Source organism: Osmerus mordax, chromosome 14 (genome assembly GCF_038355195.1).
Source record: "Osmerus mordax isolate fOsmMor3 chromosome 14, fOsmMor3.pri, whole genome shotgun sequence".
Taxonomy (NCBI): Eukaryota; Metazoa; Chordata; class Actinopteri; order Osmeriformes; family Osmeridae; genus Osmerus; species Osmerus mordax.
The window spans coordinates 6,434,526-6,454,625 of NC_090063.1; the positions used below are offsets into that span (position 1 = coordinate 6,434,526).

The 20,100-nt window shown below is 49.5% G+C and overlaps 1 protein-coding gene across 1 annotated transcript; it reads right to left on the bottom strand.

The window, feature by feature from the left end:
• Positions 1-1,920: 1,920 nt before the first annotated feature.
• galt (galactose-1-phosphate uridylyltransferase) lies at positions 1,921-19,956 on the bottom strand. The gene is made up of 11 exons (XM_067250605.1): positions 19,668-19,956; positions 19,076-19,245; positions 18,871-18,946; positions 18,290-18,338; positions 17,599-17,728; positions 17,449-17,505; positions 10,222-10,344; positions 8,100-8,232; positions 6,971-7,054; positions 3,244-3,398; positions 1,921-2,560 (listed from the first exon to the last, which is right to left on the bottom strand). The coding sequence occupies exons 1-11, from the start codon at positions 19,699-19,701 to the stop codon at positions 2,492-2,494; spliced, it is 1,080 nt and encodes a 359-aa protein (XP_067106706.1). The 5' UTR covers positions 19,702-19,956; the 3' UTR covers positions 1,921-2,491.
• Positions 19,957-20,100: the final 144 nt, after the last annotated feature.

Consider the following 20,100-nt stretch of genomic DNA (forward strand, 5'->3'; position numbering starts at 1 on the left):
GCGTGGATGCGTGCGCATGGATGTGATTTTTGATTACACGGAGCATGAAATCGTTTGTTCAAATCTGATGCCTCCCTGCTGTTGTCTTGAAGGGTATGTTTAACTGAGTGATGGATTGGAGCCACATTCGCATCGTTGCTTGAATGTGTGTGGTGTGTACTGTAGGTGTGTGTGAGTGTTCGGGGGGGGGGGGGGGGGGGGGGGGTACGTGTGTGTGTGGGAGGGGTATTCCATTTGCTGGCTCATTTACTTCAGGTGTGTCCAGGTGGAGTGTGTTGGCAGGCAGACTAACCCCTCCCCCTGACTGTTACCAAGGGCACAGAAAGGTTGGTCTGCAGGAGAAATACCAAGGACATCAGACTGCGACTCCTAGCGCACACACATGGCACACACACACAGCACACAAACATTACATACATACCATAGGCACAACACTTGTCTGGGGTGGGAAAAGGGGCTGGATGGGGGAGGTGGAGAGAAGAGACATAGGGGAGAGGGCAGAGGGGTAGACACATGGAGGTGGGGGACAGGAGAGACATAGGGGAGAGGGCAGAGGGATAGACACATGGAGGTGGGGGGACAGGAGAGACATAGGGGAGAGGGCAGAGGGGTAGACACATGGAGGTGGGGGAGAGGAGAGACAAAGAGGAGAGACGGGCAGGAAAGACAGACGCCAGCAAGGCTGAGGATCCGTGTGAACAGGAGGATCGCTCGTCAATCCCAACCGTGACCAGGTCTGTCGTTTCCCAGCGTGCCCAGCGGTCAAGTCCCGCTGCCTCGACGTGCTCTGGAATCTCTGAATGAAGACGGGCACACTGCCAACATTCCCTCGGAGGGATGACAGATGCTGTCACGGCAGCTGGAGTCAGTCAGATAGACCATACCAGACAGAACTGGAAACACACACACACACAGACACAGTAGTGCTCCAGATGTTGGGTATCTGTCAAACATCCCAGTGCTCCTGGGAGGATGATTCTCTCCAGCGTCAGCCTCACCCTCTTCTTCCGCCTCCCCTAATGAAGCACACCGGAGATCGGGTCTGTCTGACGGTGGGTGATATCATGGTATGGATTGTTTAAATAATGGTGAGAGAACACTGACATCGATACTGTATTGTCCCTTCAGCAAGAGCCACGCTCCACAGAGAACACTGACATCGACCTGCAGCACACTCTGGAATAAACACATATTTGTCTATGGATCTTCCTGGACTGACAGTAATGGCATTCATGAATAAGTAGAGGAGAGAAGGTGAGAGGAGAGAAAATTGGAGAAGAGGGGAGAGGAGAAGGGAGAGGAGGGGAGAGGAGAAGGGAGTGGAGGGGAGAGGCAAGGGAGAGGAGGAGGGAGTGGAGGGGAGAGGAGGAGGGAGTGGAGGGGAGAGGGTTACAATGACAAAGCTGTCTTCACGAAGAGGAGAGATGGATTAGCTTGACCACTCAGCCTCCAGTCGAGGTTTCATCCATAACAGGAGTTTAATGAGAAACTGTACTCATCTATAACTCTGGGCTAGGATGGGAGTCAGGGAGGGAGGGAGGGGTAAGTGAAGTGAGGGGGGGGGGGGGGGTGATGATGTTAGAAATGAGTGCACAGTGTTAAAGAGAACCAGTATTAGTCAAAATGCTGCTGATGCCACTGGAGCTGCTCATAGCTAACATTTGGTTTTGTCCCTGACATACTGGATCCTCACTGGGTTACATACACACACAATCACACACACACAAACATGCGTGTACACACACGCCCACACACAGACATACATGCATGCATGTACACACACACACACACACACAGACACACATGCTTGCATGTACACACTCACACAGCCACCCAAACACATACACACAAGTGAATGCAAGCACACACACAAATACCTCATTAAGTTACTTTCCTTAAGGCGATGGAAATAACTGAATGTTTCAAAAACCAATTTTAATTTCAGATCAGAGCCTCAGCTCCATCTGTAAACATGTGTTCAGGTCACAAAGTAAAGATGGGTAATTGGTTGATTAATTAACAACGAGAGCTAACATAGCCCCGTCATCAATTATTCTATTAGAATCTGGCTGACAGAGCACAGGCAGTGAGACAGAAGCCTTTTCCCAGTCATGAAACAAACTGACAACAGTGGATCTATAACACACAAGTGATCCCTGCCTGGGAGGAAAACAAACATTTGTTATTTACCTGATAAGGTTGTATTTACTTATACAGTGCAGTCTGGTTGGGGAAAACATTCCACTCTCTTTAAATCTTTCTGACTGAGCCAGGAGAGTGTTTGTGTGTGTGTGTGTGTGTGTGTGTGTGTGTGCATGTGTCTCTCTGATATAGGTAGGACTGTGTGCACATCTGTGTGTGTGTGTGTGTATCGGTGTGCATAAACCTCTCATCCCAGCATCAACATCTCACCGTGTCCACACACACAGTAGATTGCATCAACCCCGACCTACAACCCCTCCACCTCTTCCCACCTCCTTCCAGTCTCCCCTCAAGCCTTCCCCCCTGTCTCTCTGGTCTTGTAGTGGACTTCTGGAAGGTTCCTTAGACGCTCCGCAGCCTGCAGAAAAGAGATGGGCACACACCCACACACAGGGAAGAGTGAGGGGGGAGAGATGGACAACATTATAGCTGCAATATTTTAGAAGAGAGCTGGGTGGGGGCAGGGGACAGACAGACAGTGCTAAGGAGGAATAGGCTGGAGAGAGACAGGAGGATGGCAGGGGGGAGAAGGGGAGAGAGAGAGAGAGAGATGGCAGGGAGGACAGAGAGAGAGAGAGAGGGATGGCAGGGAGGACAGAGAGAGAGAGAGAGAGAGAGAGAGAGAGAGAGAGAGAGAGAGAGAGAGAGAGAGAGAGAGAGAGAGAGAGAGAGAGAGAGAGAGAGAGGGATGGCAGGGAGGACAGAGAGAGAGCGAGAGAGAAAGAGAGATGGCAGGGAGGACAGAGAGACAGCGAGAGAGAGATGGCAGGGAGGACACAGAGAGAGAGCGAGAGAGAGAGAGAGGGATGGCAGGGAGGAGAGGGATATCTAGTCTCTTTATTTTCCCCTCCTGTCTTTAGCTGAGGAGCACTCAGGTCACCCTTCAAATCAGGCTGACAGAGAGAGGCTTGGGAGAGGGTGTGTGTGCATTGTAAGCATGTGTTAGGCTGGAGGACGTGTGTCTATATATATATTGTTTATACATATATATACTTAAATGTGTGGGTATAGTCTGTGTGTGCATACGGTTGTATCCCTCACCTGTTCAGGTGTGAGGTCTCTCTGCTCCAGCGCCAGCATCTCATACCCCACCATGAACTTGCGTACGGAGGCAGAGCGGAGCAGGGGGGGGTAGTAGTGTGCATGGAGCTGCCAGTGGCACTGGTCCTCCTGGAGGTGGGGGCCAGTGGGGGCTCCTGGGGGGGGGCAGTCAGTGACAGGACAGGTTACATTTCACAACGCCTCTCACAGAAGACGTAGATTCCTCTGGTGGCATCTAGGGGTATGGAGGGGGGGGGGGGGGGGGGGGGGGGGGGGTCTCTACGGTGCTTATTAAGATATGAAGTGACTGTGAGAAACAGCAGTTTGGCTTTTCTCCCAGACCTTATCCCCCCCCCCCCACACACACACACACACACACACACATACCACCAAAACCTCTGCTGTCTGCATATCTGTATGCTGCCTCAGAGAACAATCTATGAGAGACAGAGAGTGAGAGATGCAGACAGTCAGAGATAGAGATAAAAAATAGACACAGATGTACTGCAAATACTGCAGGGTCATCTATCTTTCATGGAAGAGCTAATTTAGTCGATCTCATCCCATTATAAGCGTGATGTGTTTGGTGCCGCCGGTGTGTAACAACACTCCCTGCTAGTTCACCATCTCACGCCACTGGGACGCCCTCACTCTGGAATATTAGCAAAACAAACTGAACCAGAAAGTAGCTGTTGACAAGAGTTGCACATTCCAAACACACTCGGATGGCACACCGGCGTGCATCCTAGGTCTCTCCGGCACCCGAAGGTGAACAGTGTGTGCACAGCCGCCTCCACCCGCATCGCCCGCCAGACTCACTGTTTCTGCTTCTGCTCCGTCTGTTTCGACAGCTAGACTTCCTGAGTCATGGATCGGTGGAGGATATCGATCAGGGAGGCCGAGCGTGCTGACGGGGAGGGGGGTGAAAGTGATTGGAGATGTGCAGTGTGGAGCAGGAGTTGGCCGAGGAGGACCGCGGAGGGGCCATGGCTGTGACAGCACTGCAGAGCAGGGTCTACTGGGCGGAGGTGGACTAAAGCTTCCAGCTACCTCCAGTCAGGAACGCGCTAAAACGACGCTACAACTCTGCGCCCGATTAATGTACAATTCATTAGGGCAAAGCAAATATGACAGGGCGGGAGAGGGAGGGGGGGAGAAGGAGTGGGCAGATGGGGAGAGTTCATTTTCCTGTCGAGTTTCTCCTGCAGGGAAATTACCTGAGCAGACTGAGAAAAATACTAGTTACCTTCCTCTGACTGGTGTGCGTGTGTGTGTGTATATATCTAAGAGCACCAAATGAAATTCTCTGCAACCAGTTATGGCTGTTTCCTCTCTCTCTATCACACACACACATGCACACACCTCTCACGCACGCCTAAATTACATCCTCTACACTGCTATGGATCCGAGTGTGTCTGTGTGTGTGTGTGGTTCTGAAATTGAGTGCATGCCTGGCTGCATATTCAAACAAGCGTGACTAAAGGCTATCATCAGAACTTCCACATTGATAATTCATCTGGAGAGGCTGAAATAGGCAGTAAACCCACACAACAAGATGAATCAATCCGGAAAGGGGAGAGCCTGCGTTCAAAACATTTTCTCCTCTACTTTCCTCTCATCCATCGCCTCTTCAGCCTGTCATTACCATGTCACTTCCTGTGTTAAGGAGGGCTGGCAGCCAATAAGCTCATTTGTTTACAGTAGTTATTATGGATCAGCTGATTGATGAGGGCCGGGACAGCCAATAAAAGGGTCCCACGGAGACAGGGGACAGGAGGGAAGAGAGGCGGGAGAGAGAGAGACGGAGGAGAGCAGGAAGCGAAGGAGGGGGAGAGCGGAGAGGAGATGGAGGCGAGGACCGAGAGAGAGGACCTCCAATTTCTGAGTGCGTCGAGAACAGTGCTGAGTTAGCTGACAGGTGATTGGTTGCTTTTCATATCAGAGTCGTGGTAAGTGTTGCACAGAACTTATATTCACACCTCCATTACACCCTGAAGGGGAGGGAGGGAGAACGTTAAACGAAAGGCTAAAATGAAGGGAGAAATGTTCTCCCTTTTATCTCTTAACCCACCCTCTCTCTTTTCTTCCTCCCCCTCTCTCTCTCTCTCTCTTTCTCTACCTGCCTCTCCTTCTCTCTCTTCCTCTCTCTCACTCTCCCTCTGAGTTATTGAGCTGTGAATGATGGAGGGATAAAGGACTGCTCCATTAATCACTGCTACTAATGGTGTGTGTGTGCGTGTGTGTGTGTATAAAGGGTAAAAGGGAAAGAGGGCTGTGAACATCCAGGGAAATGTGACCTGCAGTTGACATCTGCAAGTACAATAAGGGAGGGAGAAGCCATTGGAATTTTATATATATATATATATATATAAATGCACACACACATAATTATATATCAGACAACCTTGGTAACCTTAGTTCTTATGAGGTTAACACCAAACTCCTCTCCTCATTAACTGTGGATGGGGCATGGGGGGGGGGGCTGAAGTAGAGAGATCCTGTAGACTAGACTTCACACACATGCTGTGTGGGAGTAATAAAAGCCAGCCTTAAACTGCAGATATCCTGTCATTCCTTTCTCCTGTTCAAATGGGAGAGGGGGGTAGCTGTTTGGTGCAAAGTGGAGCGGAGGGGGTGGGGGCGGGGGTGCGGGGGGGGGGGAGCGGGGCGTGGAGTTCAAACACACACCCTGTCAGAAACCATTACACACTGGAGATGGTGGGGGAGACTACACTGGGAGTTGGGGTGTGACTGTGTGTGTGTGTGTGTGGCACAGACCAGGCCTTTCAGCTTTACAGGCCCATTAGTGGGACATGATGAATGTATGGGGTCTGCTACAGAGATGTGTGAGAGAGCATGTCTGGACAAGTCCTGGTCAGACCTCTTACAGACACACACACTCTCTCCCTCTCTGTCTGCCTGACAAGCTTATTCATTCCAGGCTAGCCTCGGTCTCCTTGCAGGTAACTTTGTCTGATGGCTGATTTCCCTCCAGAGTTTGCCGAGCCGCTCTCAGACCAGAAGCACATGGGCCGTAGAAGAAGATGACTTCCTGTCTGCCTCTGAGACCGTTGGCCAAACTGCACTGGCAGACACACACACACATCTCTTTCTGGCCGAGCCCTCTCCTCTTCCCCTCTCCTGTCTTGTCTCGTCGTTTCATCTCCTCTCTCTCCGAGTCCTCGGACCCCGACACAGCTAACAGGGCCTAAGCTAGAGCTCTTACTGAACTTGTCAGACAGCCCAGCACCTGTTCACCAGCCCCAGCCAAGCACACGTCAATGACCTCCCTCCCTATCTGCATGCCACCATGTCCTCTTCCTCCTTCCTTCTATCTCTCTCTCTCTCTCTCTCTTTCTTTCTTTTATTCATGACATCCTTCCCCAGTCTGTCTTCTTCTGAGGTCCTCTTTTATTCATGAAAGCTGTCCATCATTACCCTCCTCTCTCCATCTTGGTGAGGCCTCTCCTAACAAGGACCTCTGGTTGGTCTGCAGATGACTGCAGGTGATAGACATCCCTGTGTGGTTGTGTGAACCAGAGCCAGTCTGATGATGAGGTAAGGTACAATGGTCTAGAGATCTTTAGTACCCAGGTAATATAGTACAGTTGGTTTCCGCCCCACCCTAGAACACTTTCTGTTGAATCAATTTGTCCCTCCCTCTCTCCCTCCCTCTTGCTCGTCTGCTCCCCCCACGCACCCCCCCCCCCCCCCCCCCACGTCTTACCGTGCCAGCCCATGGAATACGGGAAGGAGATCTCAAAGAGGTTGTCATATTTGGTCAGAAGTCTTTTCATAATGTCAGCCAAGCCTGTGGAGAAGAACAGAACAGTGGCTCGTGACACACTCCTGTCATGCCCCACACACACTCCTGTTACCCCACACACACTACTGTTACCCCCCCCCCCACACACACACACACACACACAAACTGTCTGTCAATGGAGACTTGCCCTTCCTCTTGCGGTTAAGGCCAAAGAAAACAACAGTTCAATAAATACCCCTTACAAACACACATATATATATATATACACATACACACTCATGTACATGCACACACATGCACACACAAGCACCCTAATTAACATTTGTAGCAAACTGATCACACAGACGTTGTATAATCTGCATTTTCTATCAACTGCAAGATGGCAGCATCATTTCCCTAAATGGGCCTTCTGCCTGTGTTTGGAGTGAATTAAGTTTGCCCTTCAAGGATGGAGCTGTAATACAAACACTCCAAGTCCATTTCCTGACACAAACAACAGCTGCCTCTGTCATTTAAACACTATTAAAATACAACCTGTCAGGAAAGGGAATCAGACGGACATGCAGACACACAGGCAGGCAGGTGGACCTGCAGACAGACAGACATGCAGACAGACAGACAGGCAGGTGGACGTGCAGACAGACAGACGTGCAGACAGACAGGCAAGCAGACAGGCAGGTGGATGTGCAGACAGACAGACGTGCAGACAGACAGGCAGGCAGACAGGCAGGCGGAGGTTCAGACAGACAGGCAGGCAGACAGGCAGGTGGACGTGCAGACATACAGACAGACAGGCAGGCAGGCACAGTATTTTGGGTCTGTTTGGTGCCTGGAGTGGCTCTTAATTACTTTGCTCTGAAGCAGGTTATCTGTCTGACAAGCTGACCAACACATACACAGACACACACCCAGACGCACACGCACCCTCGGCCTTGACAGAGTAGCTCCGTAATGTGACATTTATTTACATAGAGGATTAAGTCTGTCAGGCAGGGCCGGCCTGGGGCACTCATAGCTGTCAGAGAGAGATGGAGGAGGAAAGAACAAGTTGGTAGAGGAGAGGAGGAGGGGTGGGGGACGTGACCCTTACTCTCTCTCTCCTGGACTGTCAGGTCCGTCAAGCGCAGGACATGTCTCCGCGGCAACAGCAGTGTCTGGAATGGCCAGGTGGCCCAGTATGGAACCACTACCAACCAATCAGGACTCTCCACAACCACTCGCTCCTGCAGAGAGAGAAGAGCGAGTGTCTTTATTTAACCAATCAGAGATTATTGAACGCTTTTTAACCACTTGTCAGTGTGCAAAGGCAGGATGAGAGTGTGAGTGTGTGTGTTTACGTGTGTGTGTGTGTATGTCTGTGTTGTGTGTGTCTGTGCATACGTACAGTCTGTTACTGTGTGAACAGACTGAGTTGCCACAGATTGAGTGGTTATGGAATATATGTGTCTGTGGTGCGTATAAGTGTATTGTCTATGTGTGCATGCATAAAGTGTGCGTGTGTGCGCGCGTGTGCATGTGTGTGTCAGCAGTGTGCAGCAGAGAAAGCCAGCCGTTTGGGCGTTAATAATGATGGATGAGGAGTATGGTGGAGATGGTGGAGCAATTCGGAGCTGACAGATATCAGTCACACTAAGGACAACTGGATAGGGGGACGAGGGCATGTGTGTGTAGGTGTGTGTGTGTGTTTCCTGTTTGAGTCATTAGGCTGCCGCCTGACCCCCAATCCCTGCCCTCCACTTGTTTATCTCACAAAACTTTAACAGTGACATCATCCTCATCTTCATTATCATTATAATCTCGCAGTCCTGCTACAGCAGCTCCGTTCCCTTGCCATGGATGAGGATGTTAGATGTCGCCGTGGCAACAACTTTGGGATGAGTCTTTTTCAGACTTTTTCAGACTAGAATTAATCAGCACTTCTTCCTCTTCACCTCCTCTCATCTCATTTTCTTTGTGTGTGTGTGTGTGTGAGAGAATGCATGTCTGTGAACACACACATCTCCCGACACACACCAACACCGGTGTTATGCAAATGAGCTGTGCAGGGCAGATCAGGATTGGACACAGCGCTTAATTTGCATGAAATGGAACAATGCTGATTTGATTTCCTTTCTGGCAATAACAAGGTGATCTGAGCTTGCTGCTACAGCTCCAGCTACCTGGCTGATTGGTTAATAACCCTCCATTAGGAATACATTAGTTTAGAAGGCACTTACGCAGACAGGCAGTCACAGGGAGGTCTTGGCTTAGTAGAAGTGTGTGTCTGTGTACGTGTTTTTGAGTGTGTGTGCGTGCCTGTGTGAGGGATTGTGTGTCAGTGGCACACATTAGAACTCTGCTGGGGCTCATATCAACAAAGACAGCGGCCGGGACCGATCCCAGCAGGACCAATCAGAATGCTCTCGGTTCTCCCTAATAGCTGTGGTCGCTAGGCGACAGCTCACAACATCCTCACCCTGGTCCAGCCTCTGATCTCTGACATGGCTTACTTCCTTCTCCGACACGCTAATGATCTGCCAATCAATCAACATCCCATCACCGTGGAAACATCTGAGGGGATTGTTAGTATAATTGTCAGCTAGCCACACCCTCAGGCTGGTGGAAAACATCTTGGTCTCGGTCGAGTGTTGGTAACGGTTGAATTTTATTTGTTTGGGTTCTCAACAAATGCTGTTATCGATGCATCTTCTTTTCATGCACACACACGGACACAAACAAAAATAAATAATGACATCACACCCCCCACACACACACACACACACACACTCCTCGTCTTTTATTCTCTGTGACAGATCAGTATTCGTCCCACACTGGGGGGACACAAACACACTCAGCATGACCACAAGTCCTGCACACACACACACACACACACACACACACACACGAACACAAGCCTAAGTGCACAGACACACACACAAAATCACTCACACACAAACACTCACTCTAATTATCTGCTTCATTTTCTATCTGCTTCATCTGCTTTATTCAGTGTGTGTGTGTGTGTGCGTGTGCCATACGGCCAGTTGCCACCTGCTGAGGTGTGAAAGAGCTGCCATGGGGACAGCAGCAGGCTAAGGGGAGTCTGGGACAGCAGCCAATCACATTGAGAGTTACTATACTGACCAAGCAACTGCCAATCAAAAGCCTCATGGACTCTGTCCTCTAAGTACTACATCTAAGTGTGTGTGTGTGTGTGTGTGTGTGATTTGTACCTGTTTCTCGGCCTCCAGTGTGGCGTACTGTAGCAGTAGCGGTTCTCCATGTTGCTGTAGAAACTCTCTCTGACAGCTGTCGGCCAGTGCAGGCTCGTTAGGGAGGAAGTTACTGGCCCACACCTATGACATCACAAAAAGAGGAACACAAACACATCAGAGTAAGGACGGGAGACAGGATATGACGAGAGAATTTAAAGACTGATGAATAGATGGATGGTGAATGGATGGATGGATGGTGAACGGATGGATCTCTCACAGCCTGATTGAACCTATTTTATTATGGCTTGTATCACTTCTTCTCTCCCTGCATTTTTGTACTTGCCTGGCCATCCCTCCATCTCTCGAGGTTGACTGAAAACCAACTTTAGAAAGTAAAATTATTTTCTGTGCCTGCAGCACTGAATCAGGGGGAGAGAAGGAACAGGGGACAAAAGTTGGAGAGGAGTAGAGAGGTATCTCTGGCCAAGAGCAAGCTAGCCAGACTTTACAAGAGAACTTTAAAGAGAAAGAGAGATGGAAAGAAAAGAGAAAGAACCCTCCTTCCCTCCCCAAGGGAACCCGGCAACCATTACCAAACCAGCTGACAGCATAACAACCTCACTGTACTAACAACAACAAAAAGAACACAAACTCATGAGCTGGTCTGATGCAATGACAGTCAGCGTTTTTATCTCAATCCCCTCCATTTCTGGGACACCACACTTCCTGTTGCTGAACTGTCCTGCTTTTCTGATTCTCCTTTCTTCTAGCTTGCCCCCGGGCCCGAAGCCCTTTTCCCCAGCTGTGTACTACATGACAAAAACCTACAGGCTCCTGCCATGTTTTCATCAGAGGAATCATATTTTACAAGAATCTCTTCATGCCATATAAACTCTCCTTAAAAGGCTCACTAATCCACTGCCCCCCCCCCCCTACTCTTCTCTCCTAACAATTCAACGTGTTTAATGCAATAAAACGGCTGCAGATGAGGCAAGGAGAGGAACAGAGGGAGAGAGGAGGGAGAGAGAGGAGGGAGAGAGAGGAGGAGAGAGGGTAGAGCGAGGGACAGGGGTGAAGAGACAAGACGGTTCAGCTCCCACCAGCCAGTCTGGATGAGAGCCAGCAGAAATGGGCAAAACAGAGTTGGACCAAAAAAAGAATGAACAAAAAAAAGCAGAGAGCAGCATATCACTTTACATGTAAAACCCAGTCCAGTAAAGCAGCCATGTTGCTCCATTTTAGAAAACTTCCACAGAGCCTGTCTCCTCATACGGTTTTATGCACTATAAAAATCAAATAACACTTGGGAAAATCAAGGTCCTGTTTTACAAGCTGGGAAGTAAAATCTGTCCTGTTCCTCCCAGAAGCACCTGAGGGAGAGCAGAGAAGTGTTGGTGTGTGCTGATCCCGTCTACAGAAACCTTGCTAGGCCAGACCGGAGGTTTGAGAGCAGACAGACCGCATTTCCCAGAGTCCATCTGCCAGATCACCTCAGTAAGTCATGTCTACACACACCTGAAGCCTGACCCTGGAACATTAACACACACACACATCAACAAACACACCCACTTTGTGCCTCCATGGACTTGTCTCCTTGCTGCATGCGCAAGTAATAAACTTTCTTGACTCCATCGACTCTGTGCACTAGTTGAGAAAAGATTTTCCTGACACATTAACAAACACCCACACAAAGTCCACAAACATACACATGCGCTCTCAACAAAAACATTCACACACACACCTCCACTGTAACCAATGGCATTCCAGCATCATGACTCACAGCTCATCCTACAGTGTTGTGGGTATGGTGAGCTCAGCCAAGCACCCTGGTACCCTTCACTCTGCTTCCTACCAGTACAGGCAGTGTGATTGGGGTGGTTGGGTGACCAGCTAGCTTAGCTCAAATTTCGGAACTAAAAGCTCTGTAAACAAAGGACGCACCGACCCAACAGGCAACGTGTTAGCATGGAGAAGACACGTGATCTGCCAATAGCTGTGTGAGAGCCCCTCATGTAAAGGCAAATATAGGAGGTCTCCTGAGGTCTTCCACTGGGGGGGGGGCAGGGGGGGCTGCATTAACAACCCCACGACGGGCCATAGGAGACTCCTAATGTCATAGAACATCCATTAGCCTTTTCGCTCCGAGAATGTCTGGGTATGGGCAAGGCCTGAGTGTGTATGTGGTCATAGGCTACGCTTGTGTGTGTGTGAATGTATGTGTGTGTGTGTGTGTGAGTGAGTGTGCTGGTGTGTGATTATGGCGAGACCAATAAAGAACCCTGTGAGGACTGACTCACCTTTGAGGAGGATATTAATTATGCATAACAACAGAAAGATGTGCTTATGCATTAAACATTTAGTCCCAGTTCATCAGATTTCAAACATGGACTGAATGTCCCTCCATTTGGCTGCAAATTCAATTAATTACCTCCCACAGCACGGTCCAGGCACAGCACTCGGAGTCTGCACTTAATGGATGTGGACCGGCCTGGTGGTAAGGTGAGCCTGGGTGAGCTGAGGAGAGGAGAAGCCGGGCAAGGCAAGAAGGAAGAAGAAGACAGGAGAGGAGAGGAGGAGAGGTAGCAGGCTCCAAAACAGGAGATCTCCACTCTCCAAAGCTTCAGTTGCACTTGAACTATCTCACTGGTGCACTGAGTGCTTTTTATGATGATTGAATTGATGTGACGACTTCAGGCCAGCAACCTCAAGTGTATCTGAAGCATATGCAGTCTGAAAGGCCGAGGCCAAGGAACAGCCAGTAAAGTACTGACCAAAGTCTATGTATGGCCGTAAGGATCCAAATCTAGTGCTCGTGTATTACATCTTGTCCAGGATTCCATCTAGTCTACTTCTCAGTATTCCATCTAGTCCTCAGTATTCCATCTACTTCTCAGTATTCCATCTACTTCTCAGTATTCCATCTAGTCCTCAGTATTCCATCTACTTCTCAGTATTCCATCTAGTCCTCAGTATTCCATCTACTCTTTAGTATTCTGCTTGGCTTTCACTATTCCATCTACTCCTCAGTATTGCATCCAGCCCTTAGTACTCTGCCTGGCCCTCACAGTATCCCGTATGTTGATTTAACTGTCAGGAGTGATAGAGCAGAGCAGAGGGAGAAGGAAAGGAGGGAGAGTAGGAGGGGAACGGAGGGGAGACTAATCTCATTCCCTAACAGCACCCCCCCTGTCCCTGCCTGGGGGGCTCGTCACTTTGTAAACACTCCCTTGTCCCCTGAAACTACCACCAACCATATGTGTGTAAGTGTGGAAGTGTGTGTGTGTACCTCGTGTATGAGCAGCCTTGGGAATAGTGACAACTACTACACTTCTCCTTCTAAAATATCTGCCGCTGTCCTCTCTCTATAGACCGACAGGCCTCTGAGGCAGAGTAAACGTGCGAGGTGAGCCGTCTGTCCTGTACTCGCTGCCTGTTCTCGGTCAGGGGGGCCCCACCGGGCCTGACTCCCTGCTCTCCTCCTCAGGCTGTCTCTATCACCGCGGATAATGTCATTCATATACCAGGAGATAAAGCGCCCCCTAACTTGCGGCCCCAGTCTGACAGAGCAGCTCTAATCTAGCAGCTCTGAGGACCACAGCCTGGTGTGGAGCCGGCCTCCTCGGGGGCTCCCGTCTGCTGACAGACACGTGGCAGCCCGGCTACTGCCTGCTCCTCCTCAGCTTCCACACTCTTCCCCCCTCCCTCCTCCTCCTTCTCGATCCTCCGTCCTCCTCATGCTCGTCCTCCTCCTCCGTCTTTATTCTGTCCTCCTCGTCCTTTCCTCCTCCGTCTTCCTTTCCCCTCCTCCTTCCTTCCTTCCTTCCTTTCATACTGCTGCAGCTGGGTCTCATGAGTCAGTCCATTAGGGGATCCGTGCGCACATGGGCGTCCCTGTGATGTTCCGGGCCTGGTGTGTGTGTGTACGCTCCTGGACCCTCGCTGCCTGTCCGTCCTCCCTCATTCCTCCTGTCTCATAAAAGAGACAGGATAGAGAGATAGATAGAGCCCCCCCCCCCTTCCCCTTTCAAATAAAAGAGTCAGAGAATGTGTTTTCTCCCGTTTTCTCACAGTCGGGGAGAGCAGGGGGAAATGACCTGACGCATTTCGATTGGATATCGTATATATGTATTTTTAATCCTCTCGTTTTCATCTCGGGAATACATTTCGGGAGATAAAAGTTGAAACCCTACTTGAGCAAAAAGCGATACACGATAGACCTTGAGAAGATCCTTCCCCCGTGGCTCCTGACAAATGAGAACAAGGTCCAGCAGAGATGCAGGGAGAGAGAAACAGACAGACAGACAGAGAGCAGTCGAGAAAGAGAGGGATGGAAAGAGAGGGAAAAGACAGGCAGACAGGCACACAGGCAGACAGGCACACAGGCAGACAGGCAGACAGGCAGAGAGCAATAGAGAAACAGACAAGGCGAGCGCGACAGAGAGAATCTTTCAGGATATCACTTGTTCTCTATGTCCTGTCCCTTCAGGCACATAACCCAATTCCTTCATCCATTCTTTACAGCCATCTTTCAATTCTGTTTCAACTCTTTTGTGAGCACTCTCACTCAGTTATGCTGTAAAACCTCCTCATCCTCTCCAGGCTGCATGTTAGCTACTCCCCCTGACTCCCCTCAACCCTGCTCAGGAGGGACACTCAGTCCTGGAAGAGTTTGCCATTTTGGCCCTCATTCTCTGTTTATTAGCTACTCTCAAAAGGTAAACTCCCCTACACACACACACCGCACAAGGATTCAGTAGCCTAGCCTAGGAACTGAGTTCACACTGAGGCTGTCATCTATCACTGACTTGGCTCCCACAGACATACTGATACTGTGCAATACTGATTCAGTCTGTACCTGACGCCGTCTAATATCGATCCTTTTTAATACTGCTCCTGTCTAATGCTGCAGTACTGATACGATATAATACTGCAGTGCTGAAACTCTTTAATACTGTAGTACTGATACTGTCTAATATTAGAGTACTGATACTGTCATAGCACATAGTATTACTACATACAGTGTTACTTGTGTCCTCTGTGGTGCCCTGTTCTAACCAGACGTAGGGCTGCTGTGACCTGGCTGAGCAACTCTAGGGACTGGGGAAGATCATGTGGTCTTGTACTTATTATCCAAACATGCTCCGAGACACCGTTGCCAGGGAAACAATGTCGGAGAGGGCCCTTAAGGACCGTTTCCATTTTGGGAGGTGGAATATTAATCAGAGCAGGACTGCAGCAAGCTGAAGAGAGGGCACCACAGAGTCTCTCGACAAATCGGGAGACGTCTTTTTAGACCAGGACACAGGGCAGCACAGTCTCTATAGACCAGGACACAGGGCAGCACAGTCTCTATAGACCAGGAGACAGGGCAGCACAGTCTCTATAGACCAGGACACAGGGCAGCACAGTCTCTATAGACCAGGAGACAGGGCAGCACAGTCTCTATAGACCAGGAGACAGGGCAGCACAGTCTCTATAGACCAGGACACAGGGCAGCACAGTCTCTATAGACCAGGAGACAGGGCAGCACACTCTCTATAGACCAGGACACAGGGCAGCACAGTCTCTATAGACCAGGACACAGGGCAGCACAGTCTCTATAGACCAGGACACAGGGCAGCACAGTCTCTATAGACCAGGAGACAGGGCAGCACAGTCTCTATAGACCAGGACACAGGGCAGCACAGTCTCTATAGACCAGGACACAGGGCAGCACAGTCTCTATAGACCAGGACACAGGGCAGCACAGTCTCTATAGACCAGGACACAGGGCAGCACACTCTCTATAGACCAGGAGACAGGGCAGCACAGTCTCTATAGACCAGGAGACAGGGCAGCACACTCTCTATAGACCAGGACACAGGGCAGCACAGTCTCTATAGACCAGGACACAGGGCAGCACAGTCTCTATAGACCAGGACACAGGGCAGCACAGTCTCTATAGACCAGGACACAGGGCAGCACAGTCTCTATAGACCAGGAGACATGGCAGCACAGTCTCTATAGACCAGGAGACAGGGCAGCACAGTCTCTATAGACCAGGAGACAGGGCAGCACAGTCCAGTCAAGAGTCAGGGGAGGATAGATGATAGGAAAGGAGGATGAGAAGAGGGTAGACTAAAACGTCTGCTGCTAATATTTGCTCCGTTAGATCACCCAACTCCTCTCTTTGAAACTCCCCCGCCAGCCTGCGGGGGGTATTGATAAGCAGCTCTTCTCCGAATCAATCCACCAGTGGAGACTGGGTTCTGGGTCCCTCAGCAGGCACATCTAACTTCATAAATCCTATATGTGATTCAAACCCCAGGTCAACCCAGGCCAACCCGAACCTCTATCATTAGACCAAGAGGACACATCAAATCATTCAGAACTTTAAATACAGACATAGATGTCTTATCATGAGAGTATGGAACCAAAGCGGTGGAGATGAAGATGGAGGGATAGATAGGGAGGCTTGGGTGAAGTCACCTACTGCCCCCTGCTGGTAGCTTCACATTCCAAAGAACAACATCACTGAGAATCAGTCAACTTTTAAATATGGTGGAATAGAGGCAGCTAGAGCGACAAGAAAGTCAGATCCAACTCTTCCTACCCTTATCTTCTCTGAGAATGTCAGAGAGAGAGAGAGATAGAGGTGGTGAAGAGAAGAAAGGAGAGAGGAGAACGTCTGCAGACTTGGTCAAACACAAAAGTATGAAAGTTATGACCTTTTAAAATCTCTCTACCAGACCATCAGTGATGACACAGAGAGGGGAGGACTACAGGGAGGGAGGGAGGGAGGGAGGGAGGGAGGGAGGGAGGGAGGGAGGGAGGGAGGGAGGGAGGGAGGGAGGGAGGGAGGGAGGGAGGGAGGGAGGGAGGGAGGGAGGGAGGGAGGGAGGGAGGGAGGGAGGGAGGGAGGGAGGGAGGGAGGGAGGGGCTGCAGAGACAGCCAGGGAAGAAGGAAGGAGGGAGGGAGGGAGGGACTGCAGAGACAGCCAGGGAAGAAGGAAGGAGGGAGGGAGGGACTGCAGAGACAGCCAGGGAAGAAGGAAGGATAAATGGAGTGAAGATTCTCCTGAGCAGGGCGACACACCTCATAGAGCAGAGCTGTTACTGATTGGCAGGATGGGGCTAAGTGGAACAGAGCCAGTGACCTGTGTGTGTGTGTGTGTGTGTGTGTGTGTGTGTGTGTGTGTGTGTGTGTGTGTGTGTGTGTGTGTGTGTGTGTGTGTGTGTGTGTGTGTGTGTGTGTGTGTATTTTACCTGACAGTGGGGGTGGGGGTTGGAACAACCCATCATGGCACCTTTATTCTCAAATATCTAAAACACATTAAGAGTCAAAAACTTGTATTACGGTTGTGCAGCTGGAAGTCGTCATGATCGACAAGAAAAACGTAACGTCCAATCCCATACCTGAACCCAGGGGTAGGTGGAGCCCAGATCTTTGACCAGTTCCGCCCACTTGTCAATCACCTTAACAATCTCCGACTGCTGCATGAGTGGCAGAGTGACATCAGACCAGGGATGGAAACACATCACCTTGCTGTGTAAACACACACACACACACACACTCACTCACTGTGAAATAGGCTGGCTGATTGGCTGTCTAAACATGGATCCTAGCAAACCAGTTTGCAGTGTTACACATCCTTTTCTTGTAAAGTGTCCCAGTTATACAACAAGACTATACAATAACCCTTCTTTATACAAACACCACAGATGACGTATTAAGGGAACAGCGACGATAACTTGAAATTGTAAACAAACATAACAACAAAAGGATGCAACGGGGAGGATGATTGAATGCTGAATATTTTGTTGAACTGTGATCAAGTCCAAAACACCACACCCTCAAGTATAGCCCTGTCAAATGTTTGGAACACCCTCATGGACTGGTGCATGTGTGTGTCAACATAGAGGAAGTGTCTGTGCGGCAGAGGTTCTGACAGAAAATATTGATGTCCTTGCTCACAGTATCATCTGGTGGCTATATTGTGGAACTACAACAACTCCGCTCTGGATAAGAGTGTCTGCTAAAAATGACTAAATGTAAATGATAACGTAAGGGTGTAACAGTGCAGTAGATCCTTCTGATTATTCTCACCAGACTCCTCTAGCTGCCCTGGACTGGAACAGAGGATGCTGGACCGTACCTGAGAGCGAGAGAGAGCAAGGAGAGAGCGAGAGAGAAAGAGAGAGCGCAAGGAGAGAGAGATAGAGATAGAGAAAGAGAGCACAAGGAGAGAGAGAGAGATAGAGATAGAGAGAGAGAGTGGGGGAAAAAGAGAGAAAAAGTCAGAGGGAGAGATGGGGAGAATTCTTATTGCAATAGCCTTATTGCACACTTAAATATTGCTAAAGTAGCTGTCTGTCTTTGTGTCCATCGTCGTCCTCACCCCAACCCCCCCCCCCCCCCACCACCACCACCACCACCACCACTTCTCGCCCTCTCGGTAGATCACTCTTTCCACTGGGGGACGAGGGATCCATCCAGAGGAACTGGGGTGGTCCTGGAGATGCCAGTGGTTTACTTCATGTGTCTTTGGTGTTGGCTTTTGTTTGTTATTGATGTATTGTTGTGCTCTCTGGGTCATGTTAATGTGTTATGGACCACAGAGTCATATCCAACCAACTCAAAAGAGCTTATAAAGGTGTGTAAAAACTAAACTTTTTCCATCCTCTCACCTGGGTCAGGTGCATCAGGCTGCAGGGCAGGGAAGTCATTTTCAAACTCAAAGGTGCTGTCATAGTCTGGGTTCACCTGCAAAGACAGACACAACAGCAATGCGGTCATTTCAGAGATGACTAACAGCCATGACAAACTATGGCCACCAAGCTTTTGGACAACAGTAAATAACAGTGAAGGAGACCTTGTTTTCTCACTTCTCACCTGGCCACTGGCACGAATACTGCGGGGGCAGAGGGGGTTGCTGGGGTCATGGCGGGGCACGTTCTCCTGGGGGGGCTTCTCCACCTGCCCCTGCCAGGGACGCTTCATACGGTGAGCGGAAACAAGGACCCAGCTGCCCTTCAGAGGGTTGTACCTTAGGTGCTGGTGTTCTGATGACACACACACATATATATGCATACAGATACACATCACTCTCACATAACTACTGCATTAACTGCTGACCTGTTTACCATTTACTTGATTTACTTGCGCGGCGTTTGTAAAAATACAATTTTAAAAACATACACAAAACTTTAAATGACACAACTGGTAACTTGCATCATGAATGATCTACAAATATGCAGCCATGCCATAGAAGATAGGCGTGCTTATCCATTTGCTTTCAGGATCCGCACAGACAAACAGGAACTAAATCACGTGGAACTCCTTGTGCAGAAATATGTAAAAATGTGTGGTTTTAAGTGTTCTTATGTCCTTTTCACTGTAGGCTACTGTGGTTTTCGTTCATGCTAACCAACGAGTGAATACCGATAGCCTACTGCATAACTACTCATAATTGTATGTACTGTACCTTTGGGGTCGAAGGTGTCGCCTTTGCTGTTCATAGTGACGAACTTTCAGGCTATATGGATTGGCAGGCGCGTGATAGTTCCGTTTGATGGATCTGAGTTCCAGACTTCCAGAGATGGAAGTCTACCTAGTTTGGCGTATTTAGTGTACGCAATAGTGTTTGAGATATATAACACTGTGCTAAAAGCTGCTGGCGATATTTATAGCTCACATATATATTCTCATTTTATTAATTAGATTAGTCAGCAATGCGTGTGAAAACGAGCCTACTAAAACCAGAATAAATACGGTACGTCCCACATACATCCCAATCCACACGGTAGAAATATCAAGCGTACCCGATGTTTCGATAAGGCTCGCCTAGTTTTGCGCGATTCCGATTGGATACGCGTGGCTTAACGCTCACTCTGATTGGCTACATCCCTCTTGTACAT